We start from the raw sequence: 27,500 nt of genomic DNA on the forward strand, positions 1-27,500 counted from the left end.
CCGACTCAGCCTTACGGCACATCGCTAGATTCCTCGATCCTGAAGATATTGTGCGTTTACACCGAACTTCTAAGCGAATGCATTCGATCATGCCGCGAGTTGAATTGGCCAAAGAGGAATGGACAGGAGAAGATTTTGAAATGGACGGGCCGAGACGTGGTCATTGGTGGCCTGAGCTGTATTTTGATACACCAGAACTCGCTAGCACCGTGAAAAAACTGAGTTTGTCGGTTACCTGGCAGGACCAAGGCTGGGGAAATCGAAAGGGAGAACTGTTTTTGAAATTGATGCGACCTGTTACCGATGGAGAGCCGATTCAGATAGCAGAACATCGGAAATTGTTTGGGATCGCAGAGCACTACGAGAAAACAATAGATGTTGTAATTCAACACCACCCTGTCGTGAAGGAAGCCAAACCGGGAGATTTCTACCGGTTTATGAGAAATGTTGGTGGCGGAGGAGGTCATAAATTGAAAGTAAAGAACTTCCGGGCTGTTGCTACCGTGTGCAAGCCCAAGGTGATGTACTAGTTGACTTCATTAAGGATACAGATTGAACTGAAATGTCTGTGTGCCAGCTTAGCCCTTCAAGAGATGAATGTACTATTTTAGCTAAATGCGTGTTAGCCTGCGAATAGGCTGCCAAATGGGTCAAGTGGGGGTAAAGGGCGACTTGAAGAGAAAAACAGGTTGTTAGCCAAAGATATGGGGAAAAGATTCATTCGATCGCTTCATCGACAAATTATGTAAATATTCAAATGAGTCAATGTGTCAATATTTTTTGTAAAGCTGTCAACAATCATCTATCTTACCATGGAACGGTAGCATTTTCTCTCCCCCCTATAACCCACTTGGGAGCCTGTTTACAGACTAACTGGGTGTACCCAAGGGGCATTTGTTCTTCAGCAAAAATGAAAATTGGAAGATTTTTTCACTTCTCAAACATTAAAAATATTATCAAAAATACTAGCCCACATTATGTTTTGTTCATTTTCGCCAAAGAACAAATAAATGTCCTTTGAGTACACGCATTTTTAGTTATTTTGGTTATTAACCTGTATTAACCCCGCTTAATATGGACACCTGTTTGTTACGGACGGTTGTGTTTGTCCTGATGAAAAGCTCAGATATTTCTCTTACACTAGCCTGCTTAATATGGATACTAGTAGTAGTAGTAGTATTAGTAGTAAGTAAGCCTTTATTTCAACACGATGAGTCTTAAAGCTAAAAGCTTATAAAAAAGTTAAAAAGCTTATAAAAAAGTTGAAAAACTGCTGTTAAAGAACCTGATATATATTTACAATATTTACATGTCAAAAAGCATTCAAACAAAGAAAATTGTCATCGCGATGCCGCACAGTTGAGGCAGACACTACATTGAATTCAAAATCTTTAATGTAGTGTTTTGTTTTTAATACTCGTTAATACAGGCAATGGATACGTCAAGGACACTGGTTATCTAGGCACTGTGTAAATTGTCTAATATTCTGTCCATCTGGCTTAATCACAACCTGAACATGTCAGTGCAGTGTTGCCTAGCTCCTGGGCCTCTTTCTGTCTTTCATCTCGGTCAATCCATTAGATAGTAGCATACGTATGCTACTCTGTAAATCCGAATTTAAATGAGTAATAGAGTCTGTATATTTTTTTGGTCACTGAATCATGAAGGCCTGGAAGAGAGCTGTACAGGGACTAGGCATAACTTGCAGAGTCAAGTCACTGACTACATATTAATTATTTTAAATGATTATGTTGCCAGTCCCATTTGAAGCACCAAGAGAACATTATTTTATTCTAGTGCCAGATTATCCGAATAAGTGAAAGGTTTCTTCAATTTGAATTTACGTTACAGTTGCTTTTTAATTGTACACTTGTATCAATAAAACATGTCTGCGATGCTTTGTGAGAGCCCCCTTAAAACAGGCACTCGGAGGTTACAGATACTTTTGCCTGCCCCTTTGGTGTCCACATTAACCGGGTTCCACTGTACCATTTTAAACTGTAGACCAGAATCAGTACCATAAAATTCCAAACATTAACAATGAAAAAAAAGTCCTTTAGAATATATTGGTTCAGAGCTCATCTGAATAATTATTATGGCAGTTGTTGTTATAATGCACCTATGAATGCAGCAGAGAATCAAACTGAGAATTTCTGCTCAAATACCACATTATTTTCACATGATCAAGTCTAAATGCCTTTGAAAGTTTGTTAGAAGGTCCACCAAAATGGTGGAAAGGCCACATCCTGGGTAAGTGATTGCAATCAAAACCCCTCCTGTGGTCGCACCTGCTCTGCCCCCCCCCCTTCCCCTCCCTGTTGCTTAACATAATCACAGGCTGCCTCTGCAAGCTCACAATCTGGAGAATTGCAGATTTTGCAATATTATTTTCCTTTGAGCTATTGTGATTGCTTTGACATTTTCAATTTTGAATTACAGTTCAAACAAACCAAACTCCAGAGTTTTGAACTTCTCCTAACATCACATAAAGAACTCAAATCACAGACACCTCACACTAGCCACCACCAACTGACTATTAGTCACTCTCCAGCATTTGTGAGCTTGAACTATGTAAAGGGTAACTTCCAGTAACTCGCCTGCCAGGTAGTGTTGGGGGCCTTTCCCTGGTGAGCCAACAGCTTACCCCCCCCCCCCCCCCCCCCGGGCTCGGAGCTGTTATCCGGGATTGTTATACTGGGTTGCTCCTAGATTTGCCAGATATAGACACGTACAGCTCTTGAACTCTCCTATTCCAATTATAAAGCCAAGATTGAAGGGGAAACATGAAAATAAAGAGACTTGAGCATTTTCTATTTCACTAAAATTTTCAGAAATTTCAGGTAGAAAATTTAAGGGAAGTAAATTTCTCAGTATACAGACATGATTCCAAAAATCAGAAAATAGAGAGCTCCTTTCCATTCTTCCATTCCAGCTTGGCTTCACAGCCGAGGTAAAAAAACCACTAAAATTTGGAATGGGTTTGTGACATCTGGCCCATAAGTGCAGATTTGACTAAAGCTAGCTAGGTGAAACTACACCAGTCCTGTGAAAAAAAAAATCATTATCTAAGAATGCAGCTGCAAAACAATGGGATTGAGTAATGATGATGACAATGATAGCAAAGTTATGCTATTCAAGATAGTTTGACAGTTTCTGCAAACATTACATATAATCATTTATTAATAATTTATTAAATGTTCCTCAATATGAGAACAGTCAGGTTGTTTCCAACAGCCTCAATCTTGGACAATTAAAAATGAACCACTATTCTCCCCGTCTCCATAATGGAAAAATGACGCATTTTTCTTTGCATGTGAATTCATCACTGATTTTTTTTTTTTTTTTTTTTTGGGGGGGGGGGGGTTAATTTCTTGGCAGAAAATGAAGTAGTTTGTGCTGGCTACTTGTTTGAAAAAAATATCTCTATATATTTTTCATCAAGACAAATGCATATGGGTTAACCTTGAGTTGTTCAGTTATCATCAAAACATGAAAATGGAATGAATTTTCTATTGCAATTTACTGATCATGTAAACATAATCTTGGTACCAAAGAGATATATGACTGCAAATTTGGCAACTCTCGAGATATGTCCAGAAATGCACGCTAATGAGATGCATGAACTCTATGATAGACATCACAAGGTGTCCCCTAACTTAGGTCTTACTAAAACACAAATAATTATGTCAGACATGAAGTCATGAAAATGAAAAAAAGGTCTGTCTTATATAAAGTACCCAAATTCAGGGTTAGATGCATTTCTGGAAATAAATGATAAAAAATGCCGCCTAGTTAAATCTAAAATGGTAATAAAAGCATTGTTTTTTAAATATGCAGTTAAGTTTAGAAGAACTGAAAAAAAGGTCATGGAATGGCTTGTATTTCCTTAGCATTTCTTACTCTCTTGTTAGCTTTATACTTTTGTTACCATACTCTAAAATAATGGAAACACAAAAAAATATTCAGAAAAAAATAATTTTTGTATGCCACAAAAATAAAACTACATAATTTAATTTTTATTCCTTTGCCCACTGTCTTAAGGAAAACCATTCTTTGCCACAATCTCCTTGTAGACCTCTGCGGAACGTTTTGGAGTGCGTGGTCGCCTGGGATCATCAAAGTCCACATGATGGATACCAAATCTAAACCGATATCCATCGTCCCACTCAAAGTTATCCAAAAGTGACCAAACAAAATATCCCTTGAGTTTAACGCCATCCAGTCTCACTGCTTTTAGAGCCTCGTTAATGTACCCTGTGAGATATGTAACCCTGTCTTTGTCATCAAGAGCGGCAGGCAGTGTTAAATTATGTTCTCCATGGACACTGAAGCCATTTTCAGTAATGATAATTTCTGGGTCATTATACTGCTCTTTGAGCCAGACCAGCATTTTCCTCATACCCCATGGAACACAGTATAACCAAGATGGATCACCTGAAAGAGTTTCAGCATGAAAGATTTTAGGGTTGCCTTATAACTACATTCCATACACTCTACTCACCATGATGGACCAGCAAACTAATTTTGTTGCTTCTAGAGTCAGCAACCCCTGGATGGAATGCTAATCCATCCATCCTAAATTTCATGATAGCTGGCAAATGACTTCTCACTTAATCAAGGTTCTAATTATTTGCCATCATTCATTTTGTTGGAGAGAGGAAGAAACAAATCGAGTTATATAGTTACATAATATATCTAAGAATACAAACAGTAATTATAGCAACTGGTGAAATACATGAATGCTAGCATTGTAAAAAACCAGCAGTATAAAGTCAATTTCCCTTTCTTTAAAGTAATATTAAGCCTTGCATTTTTTGAAGTCCCATGTTCCAAAACCTGATTTTTAGGTGGTCGAAGGTACATTGCACTTCTGCTCTCCCTACCAGGGAGGGGGAGAGATGACCATCTAAGAATTGAGCTACATGCCCCCACATACACATGGTAATTTACACATTTAAGGAGAAAAAATGATGACACAATGTGATTTTCTCTTAATCAATCTGAAAACTTTCAAAGTGATATTTGATCAATCCATTTAAAAGTTTGGGACAAGAGTTTGAGTACAGTTGAAGGTGGAAGGGGAGGGTCAGGTTGACAAAACCCTTGACGTCCCTCCAATGGACTAACCTTTAAGCCAGGTAGGATCTCTTGATGCCTTCATCTCTTGGTCTGTGTGGTAGCCCCAGGTGATGTTTTTCTCCTTGGACAAATCATGGTGTTCAGCAAATGAAACTGAATAGTAATTGAGAGCCAGGAAATCAGCTGTACCCTTCAGGAAAATCTTCTGATCTTCAGTGAAGGTAGGAAGCCTACAAAAACCATAGAAACAATAGTTGCACTGTGTCTACAAAAACCATGAACGCTAGTTTAAGAATAATCTCTGGAATGTTTATTGTATTGGGCGTTAGAGAATCAATCAGATACAAGGTGAATAAATTGCAAACTGCTTAGTTTATGGTTTATTCCTGCAGTTTGATCCAGCATCCAATTGGCCATAGAACAAATAACAAATTAAAAGATGTTCACAGTTTTTGCCATGGCACTGAAATACTCATATCTAACTCAAAATATTCAGGATCTTGTAACATGAAGAAATAAGAAAAGAAAAACTAGGGATTAATCTAGTCCAAATGAGGGAGGGGGTTATCAGAGGAAGTGGGAGGGTGGAAGGGGGGGGGGGGGGCTTATAATAGATAGAACACTTAAATATTAGCAATTTTATGGATTTGCAATAACACTGATTCAAACTCACCTGGAAGGGATCCCTTGGGCATTGCTCTTCTCCAGGATCCGTGTTTTCATGACCTCAGGGTAGTCACCAATAAACACAGGATGTGCCATCCAGCCTAGAAACCACTGCATTCCACGATCAGCTGCCTTGATGTCTTCTTTCTTGTCTGTCTTGGGTTCATACCACTGCGCATTAACCACAATGCTCACTTTACCTTCCTGGATACTTCGGAATTCTTTGTCATATGTATGCCAGGCTTTTGCATGAGCCAGTAACATGTTGTGGCCAGCTGCACAAAAATCAAGGACAATATTTTAATGAGCATTTTTTTTGGTAAAATACCAACATACAGTTAAAGGAGCACTGCTATGGCGATTTTGCTGTGATTTAATGTGCCAGTAAAATTCCGTCTGAGAATTAGTGCTCAAATCCTTGTTCTAAACCCCCAACAAAGGAAACGAAATACCAGAAGTCACTTTTAAAATCCCCTTCAATCTAATTGGCAAAAACCAGACCAATCGAACAATGACCTTGTGTAAAGGGCAATCGCAGAGTGTACGCGGATCCTGGTATGCCCTTGGGGTCTAGAACAAGGTTTTGGGTGCTGATTTGCAGACAGTATTTACCGGCGGTTGATTCTGTCTGCGGCGCACAGTCTTAGTCAAAACTGCTCAGACGTGAAACTGCTCCCAGCTAACATTGAGAAAATATCAAGAGATTTCTCAAGGGAGGAACAAAGCATAGTCATTTGTTTAGTGATTGTTCAAGTACACAAAGGAAGAACTTAAAAACATTGGCCAACTCTTTTTTAAAGTTGTCATTCTAGCCGTCCACAGCTGTTGATTACCTCTGATTTCTATAAAGTTGTAAAGGAATTGAAGAGCTTGGTGCATGACCAACCAATAACTAGTGCATTTTAGAGCTTTTGTTGTTTTCGCTCAGATTCCCCAGCTTCCTCAGAAAACACTGCCCCCAAACATTACGTCTTTGTGCTTTATTTGCGTTGGTATCTCTTTTATGTAAGTCACTTGCATTTTCAAAAGTATTAGCTAAGCTAGTTCTTGTTTATTTAGCATTTTTATTTGGCTAAATGTAATTTAGGCAAGGTTAAAATCAGCTCAATGCCAGTAAACAGTCGCCTCTTCTCACAACTCAGGGGCGACCTTTGTATTCTCTGCTGAGGGGTGCCCCATGGTTCGCATCGCATTTGCTTGCTTACTGGCCTGCGAGATAGGTCATTTTGCCTTATTGGCAAGCCCCACCCCCCCCTCCCTTAATAAGTATCGGGTCTGGTAAGTATTCCACTGATTGGGTTCAGTGTGATAGTGCCATTGGTGGTAGCCACTCGCAGGGTTGCCATGGATACCTCCTTCCCTGTGCCTGATTGCTGGCTGGCTCTACCAACCTTCAAGGCACCAGCTCCCACGCTCATCTATTGTTGATGAGTTTAACACAGATATGCACCAAAAAGGCACTTACACTAGTGTTGCAAAAAAGCTTTCAATTGCAGGATAAGGAACTACAAATGTCGGCCTTGTTTTGGTACCAGGGATCATACATTATTACTTTTGGTGACAAAAAAGATGAAATCAGTAAAATACTGTATACATCACCATGACCCCACCTTAGCTGGGCACTTACCCTGGTATGGACCAGCTTCCATCTCTTTTATTCCTGGAGCAAAAGCACCAAGGCCATACGCATCCAATGCTTCCTCGTGAGGCTCATTAATTGTCAACCACAGTCCAACCCTGTCTCCAAATTCTCTAAAACAAAATCGTGCATACTCATTGAAGATGTCAGAAATGTTGGGATTACGCCAACCACCAACATCTTGCAAGGCTTGCGGCAAGTCAAAGTGGTATAATGTGACAGCCGGCTTAATCCCATTGGCTAACAGCGTGTCAATCAACTTGTTGTAATATCGAACTCCCAGGGGATTCACTTTATCTTTTGTTCCATGTGGTAAGACCCTAGACCACGAAATGGAAAATCGGTAATAACCTACTCCGAGGTTCTTCAGGAGAGCTACGTCTTCGTCGATTTTGTGGTAGCTATCACAGGCGATATCTCCCGTGTCATTGTTGTGTATTTTCCCTCCAACGTGGCAAAACGTGTCCCATATACTTGGGCCTTTACCATCTTCGTTCCAAGCGCCTTCGATTTGATATGCGGCTGTTGCAGCACCCCAGATAAAATCATCAGGAAAGTTTCCTCGAATAAAACCATCGTCTGCTTCTGCTGACGGTAACTAGATATTTCGATCATGATGTAAAAAAGAATGGTATAAAAAGGTAAACATAAGGGATCCACGATCGAACCATGGATTTGTTTTGCAAAATGGCTGTACATATTCCTGAAAAATTCATAAGACATTTTATCATTGAGGTGGCAGGCAAAAAGAACCGTCACCCCAATCGCAAATTAAGGTTACAGTAGCTTACCGCCATTTCCGCACCAGATTCAAATCCGAGCAGCTTCAATAGAAATGCAAATTTGATAATTTTGACGCAAATCATTCGCTCTTTGGCCGCCGACGGGAGAACAAAGGATTGTGCTAGAAGGAGTAGGGACTGGTGACAAATCAGAAAATTTTCTGCTCGGTGTTGCTCTTAGGGGTTCGCGTGACCCAAAGGAGGAGATATCAGGTATCCCATGAGTCTCCGCGAAAAATTATCGACTAGAAGGTGTCAAGTATCGATGCGAAGGCGAGCTCGCAGTCCCAAATCGACTGAATTTCAAGTGGCTATTTTTTCTTATTCAGGGTCTGAGAATGTAAGTTAAATCGTTTCGTGTATTGCTTTGGCAATTAAGTTCAAGCGTGCATTACAATTTCGCAGCTAATTTGCCTAAGAATAAAGAAAAACATACAATTGTTTCGAGTGGTATGCATGATCGACTCGCTTTGTCCGTTCGCGGCTCTCAAATGCTTGACCCAAATTTGACCCTAGCGAGTTCAATCCTGGGTACATTAGAGTGAAATCTTGCCTGTTGTTGCTCGAATAGTATCTCCTTTGAATTTTATTCAAGGTCCCCTTAAGTCCCCATGTTTTAAAGGAATTTGTGTTCGTTGAAGTTTGCCTAAATTGGCGCCAAACATGTAAACAACTGCATAATGCTTTTATAGTATTAAACTGCTTTTGAACGATCACTCGTTTTCCCGGTCGAAATGAACAGTACTTTAAGCACGATTCTGTTCGGTTCTATTCTACATCAAGTGGTGACATAAATGCTTCCTTTTAAGTCGATATTCAAGCAAACGGTAAATGCATGGAAGAAGTGGAAGAAGAGTCGAGTGGCAAGCGGCCGTTCAATGTTTCTGATCGCACAAACAAGCAAAGAAGCCGCTCTCGTAAGTCTTTTGGAAAACTAACGTGTCCCATGACCGTTAGAAACCGACAGCAGGCTAAGTTTGACGAATTGACATAACTCTGACTGTCTAAATCTAAGCAATTCACGTAAAGCAATGGCGATGGAGAGGGCAGATCAGCGTTCACTCCGAGAAACCCCATCGCAAATGCGAGATCACGTATCAACATCGAGTTGATAATATAGTTGGAAGCGGGGCATTGTGGGATACCTGAAATTTCCTCCTTTGCGTGACCCCGGCTGAAGAGTTTCAGTAAGGCCCCGTTTATATGGAGAAAAGTTGTCCCGGGTAGAAGGGTCACCCGCCTACCCGAGCTACCCTGGGCGAGCCAACTCTTCCTACATTTCCTTACAAAACTTGGCGAACCGTTTACATGAGAAACAAAAAGTTGGCTCGGCTAGAAGGGTGACCCGCCTAGCCGGGTCACCCTTTTGCGATGGTAGGGTCACCCTCCTAGCCGGGCCAACTTTTCTCCATGTAAACACTTTGGCTCGCCTAGCCGGGTCAACCCCGTCAAGGCGAGACAATCAGAGCATGCGTGAGCTCTGTTGTCATTGGGAATGTGCGAGTTCAATGCCACCGACTTCAACGCCAACAAAGTCAAATTATATGAAAAGGTATATAAATCATTTGGCGTTTAGTGTTATCAAGTCATGCCACAACAAACGCTTGTATCTCAGTTTTGTGTGATTACGGACTTAACGACAGGCGAAATTCAACGCGAAAAGAACTTGAAGTGTCACGCGGTTAGATTCAGTCAACCACGACTTGTGTAGCCTTCGCAAACCGATTTTGCCCGGCAAGTTTTAACTTCAGAATTGTTTAACTTGGTTTCAAAAACCATAGGAACCAGAATTTCTTGGGTATAAACAGCCAACGTTTGTAAACTTAAGAAAAACAACCGATTTGATTTGCAGACTTCGAGGCGGTTTTTTTTTTCGCATGTTTTCATGATCTCTAGACGGTCAGCTCTTGGCTCGGGCAAAAGGGTCAACTTTTTTCTCATATAAACGCTCGCTAAAGTTGACTCGGCTGGGAGGGTGACCCTCTTGCCCGGGACAACTTTTCTCCATATAAACGGGGCCTAAGATAGTATTTAGGGGCTGTTTATATGGAGGGAGGAAGATCCTAGCACTAAGAAGATCCTAGAGGGCGGATCATCCTAGCGCCATATGTTTTCTCTATTCAGTTTACATGCAAAAAGTTGTACTTTTGTTGGATCTTCCTAGAGATAGGAACTTCCTAGCTGAGAGATAGGAAAATCCTAGCACTAGGAAGATCCTAGCACCATGTAAACTTCTTTCGCTCGGAAGATCCTAGTACTAGGGACAAAAAAAAAACCAAACATGGCGGCAGCCGGACAGTCACTTTCTTTAATTTTCCTTCTCCACTTGGTAACCACTTCGGCCGAAATTTCTGCATGTAAAGCAAACGAAAAGTTTTTCCGCCTTCTCGGGTCTTCCAATTGCTAGGATCTTCCTCCTTCCATGTAAACAGCCCCTGGCTGACCTGGAACATTGACATTGACGCATTTGTACCCTGTAATGTGCTATTTGGGTAAACGTTGGGTCCTTGTGCCCCGTTTTTAATAACGCTACCTGCTTCTTGTTGACAGGAAACGTTAAAACGCATTTCCTGGACCTTTCAAGAACCTGGTGTTAGGCCTTGCACGGACATGAGCAGCCTACAAAGAGCTCTCAGTCAAAACAAAGAAAAAGAAAGAAAAGACTGTACAACCACTAATCGTCCGCACCACAGTTATTCTTTTTTCCATCTCAATCTCAATGTTGTTCTTTATTATATGGTTACCAATTTTATTTAAAGCTTATTACACTAGACCGCAAGATGGGACGTTTTTCGTCTCGGCTCTTTTCCTTCGTTCGTAAAGCTTCGCCCCAGACTTAGCCTGAGTATCAGGCTCTTTTGTTTTTTTGGAGCGTGTGTGAAACCCAGGAAACGATAACTCGCTAAAATGACCTCAAATCAGCAAAAGGAGACAGAGAAACAACAAACAGTACACCGTGTAAACAAGGTATGTCATTTTTATTGAGAAATTTTCGGAATTTTTACCTCCTAAACCCGATCGTAAATATTCCCATACAAACTCTTAACCTCTCTTACGCAATATGATCACCACAACCTTGGGCCGCCTGTTGGTATAGAGACCAGTCTCGCGCTTCCATGGTCACTGTAAGGTTTTTATGTATTAATGCATTGGACTATAAACAACAACTGGCTTTGAAATTAAAACTAGACCTCATTTCAATGGAAGCTTCATCACAAAACAGTCCTGACGTTCCGGGTACTAACCGAGGTTTTATTCCACAAGAAACACTCGATCATCCTTTCGACATTACTTTGGTTGTCGAGGGTGGGAAAGAATTCAAAGCCCACAGACGTATTCTTGCAGATGCCAGCACTTTTTTCGAAAAGTTGCTCAGTAGCGACATGAAAGAGTCTAACGAAGGATTAATTCGGTTGGAAATGATAACAGAGGTTTGTTTAAGCGACATACTGGAATTTATCTACACTGGGAGTGTTGAGATAACAGCTGAAGACAATGCTCGAGATTTGATCGTATTGGCAGACTATTTAGTTCTTCCGCATCTGAAAACTATTGCTGGGAACACTGTGGCAGAGAAGTTAAATGTTTGTAATTGTGTATCAACCTACCATTTTGCAGAAAACTACCACTGCGAAAAACTTCTTTCCGACGCGAGAAACTACATCCTCTCAAATTTCAGCACCGTAGGGAAAGCGGAAGAGTTTTTGAATCTGTCGAGCAATGAAGTTAAAATGTGGATTTCAAGTGACGAAATAAATGTAAGCGCCGAGGAAGATGTTTTCAAGATCATTCTAACATGGGTTGATCACGAAAAAAACGAGCGAAAGGACTATTTTGCCGAGTTGTTTCGTGAAGTTCGACTTGTTTATATATCGCGTGACTTTCTACGCAGTGATATCGTGACAAATGATCTCGTGAATCGTAATGAAGGCTGCATGAATCTCGTGAAGGACGCTGCTAAGTTAATTGACTCTAAAAGTTTCCATCATCTCCGTGTCAAACCAAGAAAGTCCCTTGAGATTCCCGTTATAGTAGTAGGCTGTAAGGGTAATAGACAGGACGATGAAATTCTTTGTTATTATCCTCGTGAGGATAAATGGTCAAGGTTTCGTGGGACGGTGCCGCGTTATCTCAGATATAGTTGTTACACCAACAATGTAGTCTCTTGTCACGGTAACTTATACTTTGTATCTCAGGGATGCAGGAGCTCATTAAGCTATGATTCATTCTCAGGCAAGTGGGAGTCATTTCCGAATGAAGTGCGGAGGGAAATTGATTGTGTTTGTGTTAGTAATGAAGAGGATATTTATGCCTTGATGTGTGAATATGGTAAATCTTGCCCTGGCTGTGTTTCTCTGCGCTTTAGCGGAGTCTATTCACCTTGTGGCAAAAGACATCTTTCCTATCTCATGAAATACACGCCCGAATCAAACTCTTGGCAAGATATAACATCATGTGACATGGTTTTGAGGTTTGGAGTTTGTGCTGTGGCCACTGAAAACAATTTTATTTATTTTCTTGGTGGTTCATTAGAACAAGACAACTGGGAATGGAAGGCCCTGCCAAACGCTGACAGGTATGACCTTAGTACAAACACATGGGACAAAGTAGCTGACCTTCAGGAACCCAGAATGAATGCTTGTGCTGCTGCAGCAAAGGGGAAAATTTACATTGTTGGCAGAGAAGAATTTTGTTCACTATCTTGTGAAGTGTACCATGAAACAACAAATGAATGGCAGTTTATAGCAAGGCCAAAGATGGCAATCTTCTTAACGTGTTTGTGTGCTGATAACAAGCTCTGTTTAGTAAAAAATTTCATTCTTAGAGGAAAATATCGACAGGACAGTATTATTGAATACTATGACCCTGACAAGAATGAATGGCAGGAGATTGCTCCATTACCTTTGGAATGCAATAACCATTCACTGAGCGAAGGCTTTTACGAAATTACTTTTGCTTGTTTTATGAGAGTGTTTAAAGGATCAAAGTTCCTGCAACAAGCCTCATACCCTGAAGACCGTTTAAAAATTTCCAAGAAATGTGTGATCATGTAAACTAACATTAGAGGAATTAGTTTTATATACAGCCAAATTTAGATTAAAATTGTATTCACTAGATTGTTATTTTTGCTGCTAGCAGTTCAATTCAATTTATTCTATTCAATTAATTTTGCATAATCAAGACAAATTCCAAAGCTCCTATCAAAATTAAGTAAATTAAGGTTAAGCGTAGGTTAAGGGGTTCAATGGCAGCCAGTTGTGTGGCATTTGTCCTCATTTTTAGTGATTTTTATGTTCATCTTTTAAAAGTATATATTCTCATCAATATCACATTCAAACTTTCAAGGATAGGAATGGACCCGGGGGGGGGGGGGGGGGTACTTGGGTTCAGTTTTGCTGGGTATGTGCCGCTGGCCTCTCAGAATCCCTGCCCCATTATAGTCTATTTTTTGGCCATTTATAGACCCCATCTTAGTCACTTTTTGGGAAAATGTAATTTTCGTGATCCCAGCTAAGTCACTTTCTATTTATGCATCTACTTTTAAGAATGGAAAGTAATGCGAGGTTATTGTTACATTTAATAAACAACAACTTTCTGAACTTTTTAACCATGACCATTTTGAATCCCTACTTAACAGAATTAACTCACCCCAAAAATCTGAAAATGTGCGACCCCATTCTAGTCACTCTATTGAAAATGCAACCCCATTCTAGTCAATCCAGGCGTGAAAATGCGACCCCATCCAGCGGCACATCCTCATTAGCCTCTTATAAGGAAGTACCCTCCCCCCCTGGGGGAATGGAAGAAAGATTAGGTGTCCATATCTCCCTGAGTTTCTCATTGCACAGACTCAGAACACTGATAGTTTCATATAAGACTTCTGGCTTGGTTCAAAACCAATATTGATTGACACTGATACATAATCATGTTTTTAAAAAAGGCTATTGTAAATTTTATAACCATGTTAATTACAAATTAATCAGTTTTTTCAATTTGATGTGTTTTCCAACAAATCTGTGCAGTTAAATAACTACTAATGTAGGGGATTCCCCTGGTAATAACCAAGGGGGGGGGGGGTGGGGGTATAGAATTGACACGTGGTGATCTTAACCCTTCAAGTACAAACCATTTTACCCAGTGATCAGCATCTCATTCTACTTTCAGTATCTGACTTAACTTTATCACCAAAGAATTAATTAGTGCCTTGATTATAACCCTTTCACCCCAAATATCAGAGAACAAATTAATTCTTCTGCCTTGTCCCCATACTTTTCTCATAAACTTACTGTGGAGAGGGTATTAAAATATGCAGAAAATTCACCTTGGGTGATCATTTCCTTAATTCTCATGACCTCAGGGGTTGAAGAAGCATTGATATTACAAGGAGAAATTTGATGCTGATCGCTGTTAGGGCTTAAAGGGTAATAGAAATTCTTTGAACTTGTACAATAAGAAATATGTAGAGAAACAGTGAAGAGAATGTGCATCTTGATCAAAGAATGAAAGCCTACAAAATCGGAGGCAAAGGAAGGACCAGGAGGGAAGATCTTTATCGATAGCCAAAAAAAATTTTTCGTGCTTAGACGTAAAATTTGGACATCGCGGATTTTGCTAACACAGTATCATTCGATTGCTCCATCAATTCAGCGAAAGTTTCGGTTCGTTTGCCAGCAAACTTAAAAATAATAATGGGAAAGTTAAAAACACTAAACAGGTGATCGCCTTCTGTTAATCGCCATATGAGAAAATGTGCGGAAAAAATGTTTATCCCACCAATAGTATTTTTTGGTAATATTAAGGTGACATGCAACTTTGCTCCATCAATATATGCAATATGAAAGGTGACGGGGGGTAGTACCGCCACTTGAATTAGAAATTTCTCGGTTTCTTTTTTTTAGCTTCTTGACTTCCGACCTTTTAATTCCTTCTGGGCGGCAGAAAGGTCAGAAACCAAACAGTCAATCAATTTTTATTTATTTCTGCTTCTGCGTTCAGAGTGTGGGAGGTAAAGAAAGAAAATTATGAAGAACAGCAAAATAAGATTAAATTAGTATACATTTTATTTTATTTTATTTTATTTTAACGTTCGTTGTAACTACGTTGCTATTTTATGCAATGCGCAATTGATAATTTCGCCGTGAAAATCTCGCAATATGTTACACGTATTTGATTCAATTTTGTTTTGTCTTGTGCATCAGCCCATCTTTCCTTCGCCGCCCCTAAATAAAATGCCAAAGAAACAGCACAGGTTATTTTAAAGTCCATCAGTTTATTGCAAAGAGTTACTAAGCAACAGTGAAATTAGTAATTCTTGTAGTTAATTCGTGCATGTCGCAGGGGAACGTCACGCGATATGGAACTCCCATATGCTGTTCGTTTCCTGTTCTTGCTGTGCGTTGAAGTCATGGCGAATGAGCAGAATGAGTTCTTCTATGGCGAATTTCCCGAAGATTTCATGTGGGGATCCTCGACTTCAGCGTACCAAATCGAAGGCGGTTGGGATGCCGATGGAAAAGGACCCAGCATTTGGGATAAGTTCACTCAAGCGGGAGGGAATTCATACTTAAACCACACAGGTGACATAGCGTGTGATTCGTATCACAAAACGGACGAAGATGTTCAGCTGTTAAAAAACCTCGGTGTGCGGTATTACAGGTTTTCGATCTCCTGGTCTAGAGTTCTACCGAAAGGAACTGTTGATGAAGTGAATCAGGCCGGAGTGAAATACTACAACAAGTTGATCGACTCGCTGTTGGAAAACAACATCACCCCAATGGTGGCTTTGTACCATTTTGATTTACCCCAGGCTCTACAAGACAAGTACGACGGCTGGTTAAACCCAGAGATAGCCGATGTGTTCAACGACTACGCCAAGTTTTGTTTTGAGGCGTTTGGAGACCGAGTGAAATGGTGGATAACAATCAATGAACCATGGGAGGCAGCCCTAGTAGCACACGGATTCGGTTTATTTCCACCAGCAAAGAAAGATCTCCGTACAGCCACATATAAAGGTAACCAAAAATCGAGTTATTTTAAACGTTTTATTTGCATTATTGCCTGGTTCATAGTTAAAACAAATGCTTAATTCTACGGAATACTGGCATTTGAAAAGTCACGCTTCACTAGAAACGTGACCTAAGTTGTGGTAGTGACGTATTTCCGGTTTGATTAGGCCGGAAATCGACCACTTCCACTGAGAAGTTACTTGACCCACCTCCCCTAAAACAATGAGTTGAAATACTGATGATAATGGCCAATGGAAACAGAAAAAGCAAATTTTAAAAACATGAAAGGGGGAGATTTTAATCCTAGGGCATTTTGAATTTTTAATTCATGGACGCAAATGAAAGCGGACATGACTACAATAACTTTGTCCTCCTCCAACATGCATGGTATAAACCAAAATCCACCTCATCTAATTTATTCTTGTCTTGCTAAATGTTTGTCAGTAACGCTCAATGTTTTTGTGAACAGCACCAAACTACTGACATTTTCAACGTTCCCGTGATGTCAAATGTTTGCCAAATTTCAATTCGAAACATGAAAAAAACGTAGCCACGCAAAACATGCATGACCTATGCTGATGGGAAGCAAGTCACAAAAAGATGGCGTGACACTGTTTTTGCTGGCCCTCCGTTACGTTGCGTGATGTCATACTGGCTTGGAAGTTATCTCAGATGATGTTGTGACCGAGCAAACCAATAACTCGGGGGTTGGTAAAATCAATGTTTATCAATCCCTCACCAGCCGTCGCTTACTTAAAAGACGGCCGATAACTTTGACCTTCGTTGACCTTTAGCTTAGCCAATCACCGCTAGAAGCGCATTGTTCATTGTTTGAAAGTACTTTCCGTAAACAAGCCGCAATCTGATTGGTGCCACATAGCGTCACAAGTTGCTCACACACACACTTACAAACATATATTCCAACGCCAAACTTTACGTCCAGAAAAATAAAAAGGAAATCCATTCCGGCCACCTTGAGCAGATGCAAAGTCATCAATAGTTTCTCTAACCAATGCAAATCTTCGAAATGTAAATCCAATTCTATTAATTCGTTTAGAACATCGCCCCCGCCGAATCTGTCACGTGATCTCTTATATGCTAATGGCGCGCAGTTTTGCGTGTTTGTCGCCCGTCACCATCTCCTTTCTTGATGATCGAAACGGCTTCTTCATATTTCGCTTAACTTCACTTGTTCCCTTGATTAACTCTTTCCCCGGTCAACTATCAAGAAAGGGACTCTTTGCAGTCTAGAAACGCGTAAAGAAGTACCATGGGAAGATATATCGTTCTCAAGCAGCCTACAGCCGGTACAACTCCTTAAATTACCTTTGCAGGTTGCATAAATTCTGATCTAAGAAGTCTCGGCGGCAGGTGTTAGAAAGTTGCTTCATAAGTGCTAAGATCTTCCTCTCTCCTCTAAACACACTTATACTTTCGCTCTTCGTGGGAAAGAGAATGCGATCAATACAAGATTGAATTCAATATTGAATTTAATCAAATTCATTCCCGCTCAAAGCTAATTCGTCGGCAAGTAGCTTTTTAGGGGTTTCGACATGGCACATTAATTCTGGTTAGAAAGGCCTCATGACCAGGAATGGTATTTTTTGAAGGAGGACCAGAGTGGACTCTTTTGTATGAGAATTTTTGAACCCATTTTCAGATTCTTGTAGACAAGTCACACTTTTCCTTTCAAATCAAGGCTGCAGCTTGATTATCTACTGGTTTCTATGGCAGTGTTTACCTCAGAGAATACCGGATTTTGAAGTCTGCCTGGGCCACATAAGTTCACCTTTGTAGGCTATTTTCCCCTGTTCTCTGAAGCATTTTTATTTGGTGGCCGCTCGCAGGGTTGCCATGGATACCTCCTTCCCCGTGCCTGATTACTGCCTGGCTCCACCAACCTTCTAGGCACCAGCTCCCAAGCTCATCTATTGTTGATGAGTTTAACACAAAACGTAAAATATGCACCAAAAAGGCACTTGCACTAGTGTTGCAAAAAAGCTTTCAATTGCAGGATAAGGGATTGCAAAATTGTTGGCCCTGTTTTGGTACCAGGGATCATACATGTGCATTATTAATTTTGATGACAAAAAAGATGGAAATTATCAGTAAAATACTGTATACATCACCATGACCCCACCTTAGCTGGGCACTTACCCTGGTATCGACCAGCTTCCATCTCTTTTATTCCTGGAGCAAAAGCACCAAGGCCATAGGCATCCAATGCTTCCTCGTGAGGCTCATTAATTGTCAACCATAGTCCAACCCTGTCTCCAAATTCTCCAAAACAAAATCGTGCATACTCATTGAAGATGTCAGGAATGTTGGGGATTACGCCAACCATCAACATCTTGCAAGGCTTGCGGCAAGTCAAAGTGGTATAATGTGACAGCCGGCTTAATCCCATTGGCTAACAGCGTGTCAATCAACTTGTTGTAATATCTAACTCCCAGGGGATTCACTTTATCTATTGTTCCATGCGGTAAGACCCTAGACCACGAAATGGAAAATCGGTAATAACCTACTCTGAGGTTCTTCAGGAGAGCTACGTCTTCATCGATTTTGTGGTAGCTATCACAGGCGATATCTCCCGTGTCATTGTTGTGTATTTTCCCTCCAACGTGGCGAAACGTGTCCCATATACTTGGGCCTTTACCATCTTCGTTCCAAGCGCCTTCGATTTGATATGCGGCTGTTGCAGCACCCCAGATAAAATCATCAGGAAAGTTTCCTCGAATAAAACCATCGTCTGCTTCTGCTGACGGTAACTAGATATTTCGATCATGATGTAAAAAAGAATGGTAAGGATTCACGATCAAAGACCATCAAACCATGCATTTGTTTTGCAAAACTGCCATTCCTTAAAAATTCATAAGTCCTCTTGTCATTGAGGTGGCAGACAAAAAGAACTGTGACCCCAATCGCAAGTTAAGGTTGCAGTAGCTTACCGCCATGATTTCTGCACCAGATTCAAAACCGAGCAGCTTCAACAGAAATGCAAATTTGATAGTAATTAGGGAATACCTCGCCTCTCCAAAAGTGACCCTGAAACGAGTAGATACGCGGCTACGCAGAAACAGTGGTAAATACCACCCCCTCTCCTTCACGTAGCTTCGTGGCTACGCAGCTACGCGGCTACGTGGCTACGTGGCTACGCGGCTACGTGGCTACGCAGCTTCGTGGCTTCGGCTACGCAGCTACGTGGTTGCGGCTCGTGGATTAAAGCGCTTGTTTCGGCTCGTGAATTAAAGAACGAGGTATATTCATGTGTAGAGCGCTTGTTTCGACCCGTACGCGTAGCTGCGTTGCCACGTAGCCGCTCTTTTCAGGATTACTTTTGGAGTGGCGGGGTATTCCCTAGTTAAGCCGATAATTTTGAGGCAAATCATTCGCTCCTTGGCCACCGACGGGAGAACAAAGACTGTGCTAGAAGGAGTAGGGACTGATGACAAATCAGAAAATTTTCTGCTCGGTGTTGCTCATTTGGCTCGCGTGACCCTGGCTGAAGAGTTTCAGGGGAAGGCAATTAAAAGAAACCTATGCGAGCGCGTTTGAGACATTGACGCATTTGTACCATGTAATTTGCTGTTTGGGTAAAAGTTCGGTCCTCGTGCTCCGTTTTTGATAACGCTACCTGTTTCTTGTTGACAGGAAGCGTTAAAACGCATTTCCTGTACCTTTCAACAACTTGCTGCTAGGCCGTACACTTGGACATGTACAGCCTGCAAAGGGCTTCCGCTCTCAAAATCTCATTACTTAAATTAATCTATGAAAAAAACAAACAAAAGAAAACAAAAAACAAGAAAGAAAACACTGTACAACCACGAATCGTCCGTAACGCGGTTATTCTTTTTTCCATCTCAATCTCAATCTTGTTCTTTATTATATGGTTACCAATTACCAATTAGAATTTAGCCGGAATTACGGTCAAGTTTGATTCCTCTGCACTCTGTGTTTTTACTGACTTCTCGTTATAATTAAACTGGAAAGCCCCCGTTTAAAAATGTGTGTTTTTGTATTGCGTATACCCGGGAGTGCATCTACGAGACATCGCGAAATAGGAGTCGATACGCGATGTACGACTGATTGAGCTATTCAGAATAAACCTCCCAGCCAGTAATACGTGGATTGTCAAAGATTTCAGCAGCTCCGGGAGTGTCATAAAACATTATCAACCTCAGTCTAGTTTGACCACGCGAGACAGACAGATAGGAAGGGAGATCTAGATCGATAGCCAATAGAAGTTTGCGCGCTTAGACGTAAAATTTGGACATCGATTTTGCTAACACAGTATCATTCGATTGCTTCATCAATACAGTGAAAGTTTCGGTTCGTTTGCCGGCAAACTTAAAAATGATAACGGTAAAATTAAAAACACTGAACTGGTGATCGCCTTCTGTTAATCGCCATATGAGAAAATGTGCGGAAAAAATGTTCATGCTACCAATAGTAATTTTTGGTAACATTAAGTTGACATGCAGCTTTGCTCCATCAATATATGCAATATTAAAGGTGACGGGGCGCAGTATCGCCACTAGAAATTTTTCGGTTTCCTTTTTTTTTTTTTTAGCTTCTTGACTTCCGACCTTTTAATTCCTTCTGGATACAAAAGCCACCGACAGAAGGGTCAGAAACTAAAAAGTCACACGACATTTTTTATTTCCGCTTCTGCGTTCAGTTGTGGGAAGTGGAGAAAGAAAAATATGAAGAAGGGCAGAATTCCATAAAATTATTATATATTTTTTTTATTTTAACATTCGTTGTAACTGTATTCCTTCTTTTTTGATCAGCTATGCGAACTATGCAATGCTCAATTGATAATTTCATCGTGAAAATCGCCCAATCAGTATTAAAGTTATTACATGTATTTGATTTAATTCTGTTTTGTCTCGCGCATCAGCCCACCTTTCCTTCGCCGCCCCTAAACTTATTCAGCCAAAAAACAACACAATTTATTTTAAAGTGCGTCAGTTCATTGCAAATAGTTACTAAGCAACAGTGAAATTAGCAATTCTTGTAGTTAATTCGTGCATTTACGCAGGGGGACGTCACGCGATATGGAACTCCCATATGCTGTTCGTTTCCTGTTCTTGCTGTGCGTTGAAATCATGGCGAATGAGCAGAATGAGTTCTTCTATGGCGAATTTCCCGAAGATTTCATGTGGGGATCCTCGACTTCAGCGTACCAAATCGAAGGCGGTTGGGATGCCGATGGAAAAGGACCCAGCATTTGGGATAAGTTTACTCAAGCGGGAGGGAATTCATACTTAAACCACACAGGTGACATAGCGTGTGATTCGTATCACAAAACCGACGAAGATGTTCAGCTGTTAAAAAACCTCGGTGTGCGGTATTACAGGTTTTCGATCTCCTGGTCTAGAGTTCTACCGAAAGGAACTGTTGATGAAGTGAATCAGGCCGGAGTGAAATACTACAACAAGTTGATCGACTCGCTGTTGGAAAACAACATCACCCCAATGGTGGCTTTGTACCATTTTGATTTACCCCAGGCTCTACAAGACAAGTACGACGGCTGGTTAAACCCAGAGATAGCCGATGTGTTCAACGACTACGCCAAGTTTTGTTTTGAGGCGTTTGGAGACCGAGTGAAATGGTGGATAACAATCAATGAACCATGGGAGGCAGCCCTAGTAGCACACGGATTCGGTTTAACTCCACCAGCAAAGAAAGATCTCCGTACAGCCACTTATAAAGGTAACCAAAAATCGAGTTATTCTAAACGTTTTATTTGCATTATTGCCTGTTTCATAGTTATTTGAAACAAATGTTTAATTCTACGGAATACTGGCATTTGAAAAGTCACGCTTCACTAGAAACGTGACCTAAGTTGCGGTAGTGACGTATTTCCGGTTTGATTAGGCCGGAAATCGACCACTTGCACTGAGAAGTTACCCACCTCCCCTAAAACAATGAGTTGAAATACTGATGATAATGGCCAATGGAAACAGAAAAAGCAAATTTTAAAAACATTATCAAAGGGGGAGCTTTTAATCCTAAGGCATTTTGAATTCTCAATTCAACAAATCTTAAGGATATGTATGGACGCAAATGCAAGCGGACATGACTACAATAACTTTGTCCTCCTCCAACATGCATGGCATAAACCAAAATCCACCTCATCTAATTTATTCTTGTCTTGCTAAATGTTTGTTAGTAACGCGCAGGACATTTCATGGGGTCATACATGAACTCCTGATCCCAGGAATGGTACTTTTTCAGGAGGACCAGAGTGGACTCTTTTGTATGAGAATTTTTGAACCCATTTTCAGATTCTTGTAGACAAGTCACACTTTTCCTTTCAAATTAAGGCTGCAGCTTAATTATCTACTGGTTTCTATGGCAGTGTTTACCTCAGAGAATACCGGATTTTGAAGTCTGCCTGGACCACATAAGTTCACCTTTGTAGGCTATTTTCCCAGTTCTCTGAAGCTTTTAGTTAGCTCTACAAGCTACAAAAATTCGCAACAACTGGCTACAACCGCAACCTCATTCCCAGCCCCTCCCTGTTTGCAAGGTGGAAAAGGCCTGGGAACGACAACTCTGCTACAATCGCTTATATCTGTGCAGCCGGACAAAATGAATGCAAGCAATGAATCGAGAAGAATAGAAATGAGTCCTTTGTCCCTACCAGTGAAATGCCTATTGAGTAAACATGTGAAACAAGAACGCTGTTCATTAAAGTCGATCGAAATCTGGTGGAAAAGGAACTCACTGAATAGAACAAATAAAGAACCTTTATTTTCCACCTCATATTATTCAGAGATTGAAGCGATTTTTAAAAAAAACTCTTGCTTTTTGTTTCTCGTCCGCATATGTTTTCTCGTGTTTGGAGTGTGAAATTCTTACCCCTCGTTTTAAAAAGCTTTCGTATTTAATGACGAGGGTAAAACCAGATAGAGACCCAACCTTATATATCAAAGACTAATCCGAGGAAAGGAGAAAAGAATGGTTACTGAGACAACAGGGGGAGAAAAACCCTTCCTTCGCCGGCCTCACACTACCATAAACTGATTTGAAGGCCTAGTTCACACTTGGCTGCGCGATAGTCGCCGTTGTGAAAGACCAACAGAATTTTTAAAGTTTATCCAGTTTGCAAATGGCAAATGATCTGCGGAAACTTAGCCTAACTTTTCAAGATTAATATTCCAGATTGATAACGAAACAATAACAATTCTTGTTGTTGATAAGTTCATTGAAAATTATGCGCAAAATGGCAGAATAATTAGCGATTGAAGATTCGAGATAGACAATAAAACAACAACAACAACAATTCTTTTGTTCGTTAGCAAGTTGAACGGAACAAAGCGCAGAAAATGCCACGTGAAATGGAAGTATCTTTTATCGTTCGTCTGCTCTGTATTGTATGCATGAAAATAACGGTGGACGCACAAAATAAGTCATCCTATGGCGAATTTCCCGAAGATTTCATGTGGGGAACGTCGACTTCAGCGTACCAAATCGAAGGCAGTTGGGATGCCGATGGGAAAGGACCCAGCATTTGGGATAAGTTCACTCAAGCGGGAGGGAATTCATACTTAAACCACACAGGTGACATAGCGTGTGATTCGTATCACAAAACCGACGAAGATGTTCAGCTGTTAAAAAATCTCGGTGTAGGGTCTTACAGGTTTTCGATCTCCTGGTCTAGAATTCTACCGAAAGGAACTGTTGATGAAGTGAATCAGGCCGGAGTGAAATACTACAACAAGTTGATCGACTCGCTGTTGGAAAACAACATCACCCCAATGGTGGCTTTGTACCATTTTGATTTACCCCAGGCTCTACAAGACAAGTACGACGGCTGGTTAAACCCAGAGGTAGCCGATGTGTTCAACGACTACGCCAAGTTTTGTTTTGAGGCGTTTGGAGACCGAGTGAAATGGTGGGTAACAATAAATATGCCATCTGAGCCAGCCTATCTGGCACACGGTATCGGCCAAAACCCACCAGCAAAGAAAGATCTCCGTACAGCCACTTATAAAGGTAACAGCGATCGAGTTATTTCAAATGTTTTATTTGGACTTTTTTTAAAATAAGTAACGCTACTGTGACATTTCACATTTGCAAAACCATGGGGTGCTGCAGACGACCTCGTTCCCATGCGGACCATAGAGGACTGTATAGCCACCGAAATGACCCCCAAATTGACCCCGAAATGATCGCAATCCCCAAATGATCCTCAGCTTCTACCAAACTGACTGCGAATTGATACCCAAGTAATTTTCGGCGCGGAATGGCATCCGTTGCAGTTCCGACTTCGTGGATCCGAATTTCACTATCTTCTAAAAGTGTTAAAAAACTTTCCGGGCTACCTAACAGCTTGCGAGGGTACCCGGTTTTCTTTTTTGGCTAAAATGTTTCTCGAATACGCCCTGTACGCTGCATCGGATCCGTTCCAAATTATGAGAAACAGCGTCCGGAAGCCGAACATTTCATGTACTCACTCGACGTCACACGTATTTTCAAAGTTTTCGCAAATTGCCCGAGTCGCGCAATGTCTGAACTGTTTAAATGGTTTCAACATTCGCCCAACATTCGTTCAACAAAAGTTGAACGGATGTTGGACAAATGCTGGATGAACGGAGTGTTCAAACGGTTCCAACGCAATTCAACATTTTCAAGAAGAAAGGAAATGTTGAATCGATGTTGAATGAAACGGTTAAACCAATTTAAACTTGATTCAACACGCTTTCGACAACGTTTCAACATCATTTTACACTTCCAACAATGTTGAACGACCTCTTCAAACGCCCCCGACACTTGGTTAACAAAGTGTTGGACGCATGTTGAAGAAAATATTAAAACCGTTTAAACCGGCCTTAAAAAAACGGCTAATTCTTTTTCCAATTGACTTTTTCCCTGTCAGTTGCCTATGTGATGCTTCTGGCTCATGCCAAGGCGTGGCATACCTACGATCAAGAGTTTCGTGCCACTCAGCAGGGAAAGGTGTCAATCATCCTCAATACACACTGGGGTGAACCCAAGACTGACAAACAAGCTGATATAGACGCCGCTGAACGCAGTATAGAGTGGTGGCTCGGATGGTTTGCAAACCCTATTTTCATCAACGGAGACTGGCCTGACGTCATGAAGAAGACTGTTAAGAAGAACAGCGAGGCTAAAGGAATTCCAAATAGGTATGAAGGAGTTTTTTGTGGCACGAGAGCGTCCAGATGTTATATGTCAAAACCAAGGGATAGTGCTTCAAGGGTTCCGATCCCCGAGAAACAGGCAAATTTTCAGAAATTATGAACTAACAGACTCACAAAAAACTTAATAGTTTTAAGCTCTTATTAATCTTTGATGCTTGAACGTGGTTAAAGATACAGGGTCAGTTATTAAAAGACAGTTTAGACGGTGTTTAACAAAACCACGTTCTAAGCCATTTTCAATTTTGCGAACAGTCATATCGGCAAACATTATTGTCTGCTGCTGACTGTAACAAGAAGGCTTGCATCCCAAACTAGAAAACTATTAATCTACTTAAAATAAACCACTTATAAACAGATTTGGAGACCCACTGATTGTCTTAAACCGCGGCCTAAGTTGGACTCTGTTTAAATAACTGACCCGCAATGTTTAAAATGTAGCTGATGCTAAAGGCTGGGAAACAGCCAATGTCGAGCAACCCGCAAGTAACGAATTCTTGCTTGACATGGCGGAAAAACGTGAACTGGTGGTAAAGGTGGGAAAACGAGCAACCACAGCTGATTAGGGGAAAAGATGTAGCCATTTCTTAACGTACGAAACATGCAACCTATGCCAAAAAAAAAAAAAGAACGAGAAAATATGCAACTGGTCAGATGCCAAGCCCAATTTGGTGTGGTATAAGAATTGCTTCTGGCTTCTGATATTGAAAACAGCGTTTTTGCTGTGAATGATAAGAGCACTTTACGCGAATACTTTCTTTTTTTCGATTCAGCAGAGCTCAGCAAAAGCAAAACCAAGGCAGACGCGTAAGCTGCGATAGTTTATTTCTAACCGCTCCAAATGAGACTATAGCAAAATGATACTTAACAATGGCGGCGTATGTATATTGTTCGCTTGATCTTGACTATTTTTCGTTGAACGGTATAGTGGACCTCCTGTTTCGTCATTTTTGTGATTACTGCTTATACAGTTATGTTTATAGCCCCTCTGGTAATCAGAATTAATTCTCATTAATTTTTGAAGAAAAACCCAGATTCAATTTGTCCCGGTCTAAGTTAAGTGTGTCCCGCATTTATATTAGGTACACATTAAATGCGCCTAGACGTTTAAGACGTCTGAGTGTAAATACGGCCAATATGTTGTATCAAATCCTATTTCCTAACCCAAATTTTGCTCAACTTCTTGCTTGCAGACCAAAAGTTGTCCTAGATCTCATTCCCAGCCCGAATTCAGGGACCAAACCCAGTTCCCAGAGCGTCAAATCCCATTTCCCGGAGAAAAGGGGGCAAATCCCAGTTCCTATTTCACCCCTTCAGGACCCTTTCAAAACTTTAGCAAGTTAAGTAACGCTATTTCTTTTTTCGCTGCTCCTCTCTTTCTATTAGACTACCTGAGTTCACTGAAACAGAGAAACTGCTTATCAAGGGGACGGCGGATTTCTTCGCTTTGAATATGTACAGTGCATTTCTCATTGAACACCAAGAGTTCCCGCCAGAGGTGGACTGGAACTACATGACTGATCAGCAAATGAAACAGTCTAGTCACTCGTCCTGGCCAAAAGGTGAATCACTTCTTAAGTCAATGACACACGGCTCAAGTGAATTTTTTCATTTTGAATGTTGAAAATAGGTCATTCATCAAGTTGAACTTTGTTACCAGATGAGCAGAATTTCTCTAGTCTGCGAGCAAGCTCTCGGGGATTTCTCAAACTCACAATTCATCATGAGAAAACAAAGAAAATCATTACTGTGGCCGTGGTTTGGATATGTGTTCCTAATTACCATAAAAGTTTGCCAACTTTAGCCTTGAATTTCTCCAAGAATTATTAATCATTTGAGAAGCCATATCAAGCACTCGAAAGTGTGTTTCATCAGATATCCAAACACCTCGAAGTCGTTTAAAAAAAAACTCTGCTGCGCCTCGTTTTTTCAATCTACTTCTCAGTATTTGGATATCTGATGAAACACACTTTCTGGTGTTCGATATATTACATGAACAGCGTGAAACACGTTGAACGGCAAAAGAAAACATCAAGCGACTTATTATGTCGCCAACACGCCTGGATATCACTCAGCATTTGCTGAGCAACAACGTTGAACGCTGTAGCATTGTGTATTATTAGCTTCATAATCATGTGGGAGGGGTGAGAGGGTAAGA

At 40.8% G+C, this 27,500-nt stretch overlaps 4 protein-coding genes across 8 annotated transcripts in view; 3 read left to right on the forward strand and 1 right to left on the reverse strand.

Annotated features, from left to right (window-relative positions):
- The window catches only part of LOC146458243 (uncharacterized), a 1,508-nt gene extending 262 nt beyond the window's left edge, over positions 1–1,246 (forward strand). The window contains exon 1 of the mRNA XM_085090999.1: positions 1–1,246. This exon is cut by the window's left edge and continues 262 nt beyond it. Within this exon, the coding sequence (XP_084947125.1) occupies positions 1–530 (530 nt within the window). The 3' untranslated portion in view covers positions 531–1,246.
- LOC146458240 (cytosolic beta-glucosidase-like) overlaps positions 1–8,333 on the reverse strand; it is a 27,462-nt gene extending 19,129 nt beyond the window's left edge. The window contains exons 1-5 of one of the 3 annotated variants that reach the window (XM_085090985.1): positions 8,176–8,333; positions 7,373–7,982; positions 5,753–5,987; positions 5,128–5,309; positions 4,013–4,434 (exon numbers count right to left, since the gene is read on the reverse strand). In XM_085090985.1, the coding sequence (XP_084947111.1) occupies positions 4,037–4,434; positions 5,128–5,309; positions 5,753–5,987; positions 7,373–7,982; positions 8,176–8,250 (1,500 nt within the window). In that variant the 5' untranslated portion in view covers positions 8,251–8,333 and the 3' untranslated portion in view covers positions 4,013–4,036. Of the gene's footprint in view, positions 1–4,012; positions 4,435–5,127; positions 5,310–5,752; positions 6,021–7,372; positions 7,983–8,175 lie in introns of those variants that run through there. The other 2 variants (XM_085090986.1, XM_085090984.1) reach the window with 2 other exon arrangements.
- Positions 8,334–11,366: 3,033 nt separating this feature from the next.
- Positions 11,367–13,220, forward strand: LOC146458244 (kelch-like protein 21). The gene has a single exon (XM_085090867.1). The coding sequence runs from the start codon at positions 11,367–11,369 to the stop codon at positions 13,218–13,220; it is 1,854 nt and encodes a 617-aa protein (XP_084946993.1).
- Positions 13,221–15,481: 2,261 nt separating this feature from the next.
- LOC146458245 (cytosolic beta-glucosidase-like) overlaps positions 15,482–27,500 on the forward strand; it is a 12,915-nt gene continuing 896 nt past the window's right edge. Inside the window, exons 1-3 of one of the 3 annotated variants that reach the window (XM_085090983.1) lie at positions 15,482–16,178; positions 25,060–25,330; positions 26,729–26,904. In XM_085090983.1, the coding sequence (XP_084947109.1) occupies positions 15,521–16,178; positions 25,060–25,330; positions 26,729–26,904 (1,105 nt within the window). In that variant the 5' untranslated portion in view covers positions 15,482–15,520. The other 2 variants (XM_085090982.1, XM_085090981.1) reach the window with 2 other exon arrangements.

Source organism: Pavona decussata, unplaced genomic scaffold (assembly GCF_977016875.1).
Source record: "Pavona decussata unplaced genomic scaffold, jaPavDecu1.1 SCAFFOLD_233, whole genome shotgun sequence".
Taxonomy (NCBI): Eukaryota; Metazoa; Cnidaria; class Anthozoa; order Scleractinia; family Agariciidae; genus Pavona; species Pavona decussata.

Bases quoted from the DNA above. Each gene is read 5' to 3' on its own strand.
- LOC146458244 (XM_085090867.1), top strand. From the start codon at position 11,367: ATGGAAGCTTCATCACAAAACAGTCCTGACGTTCCGGGTACTAACCGA.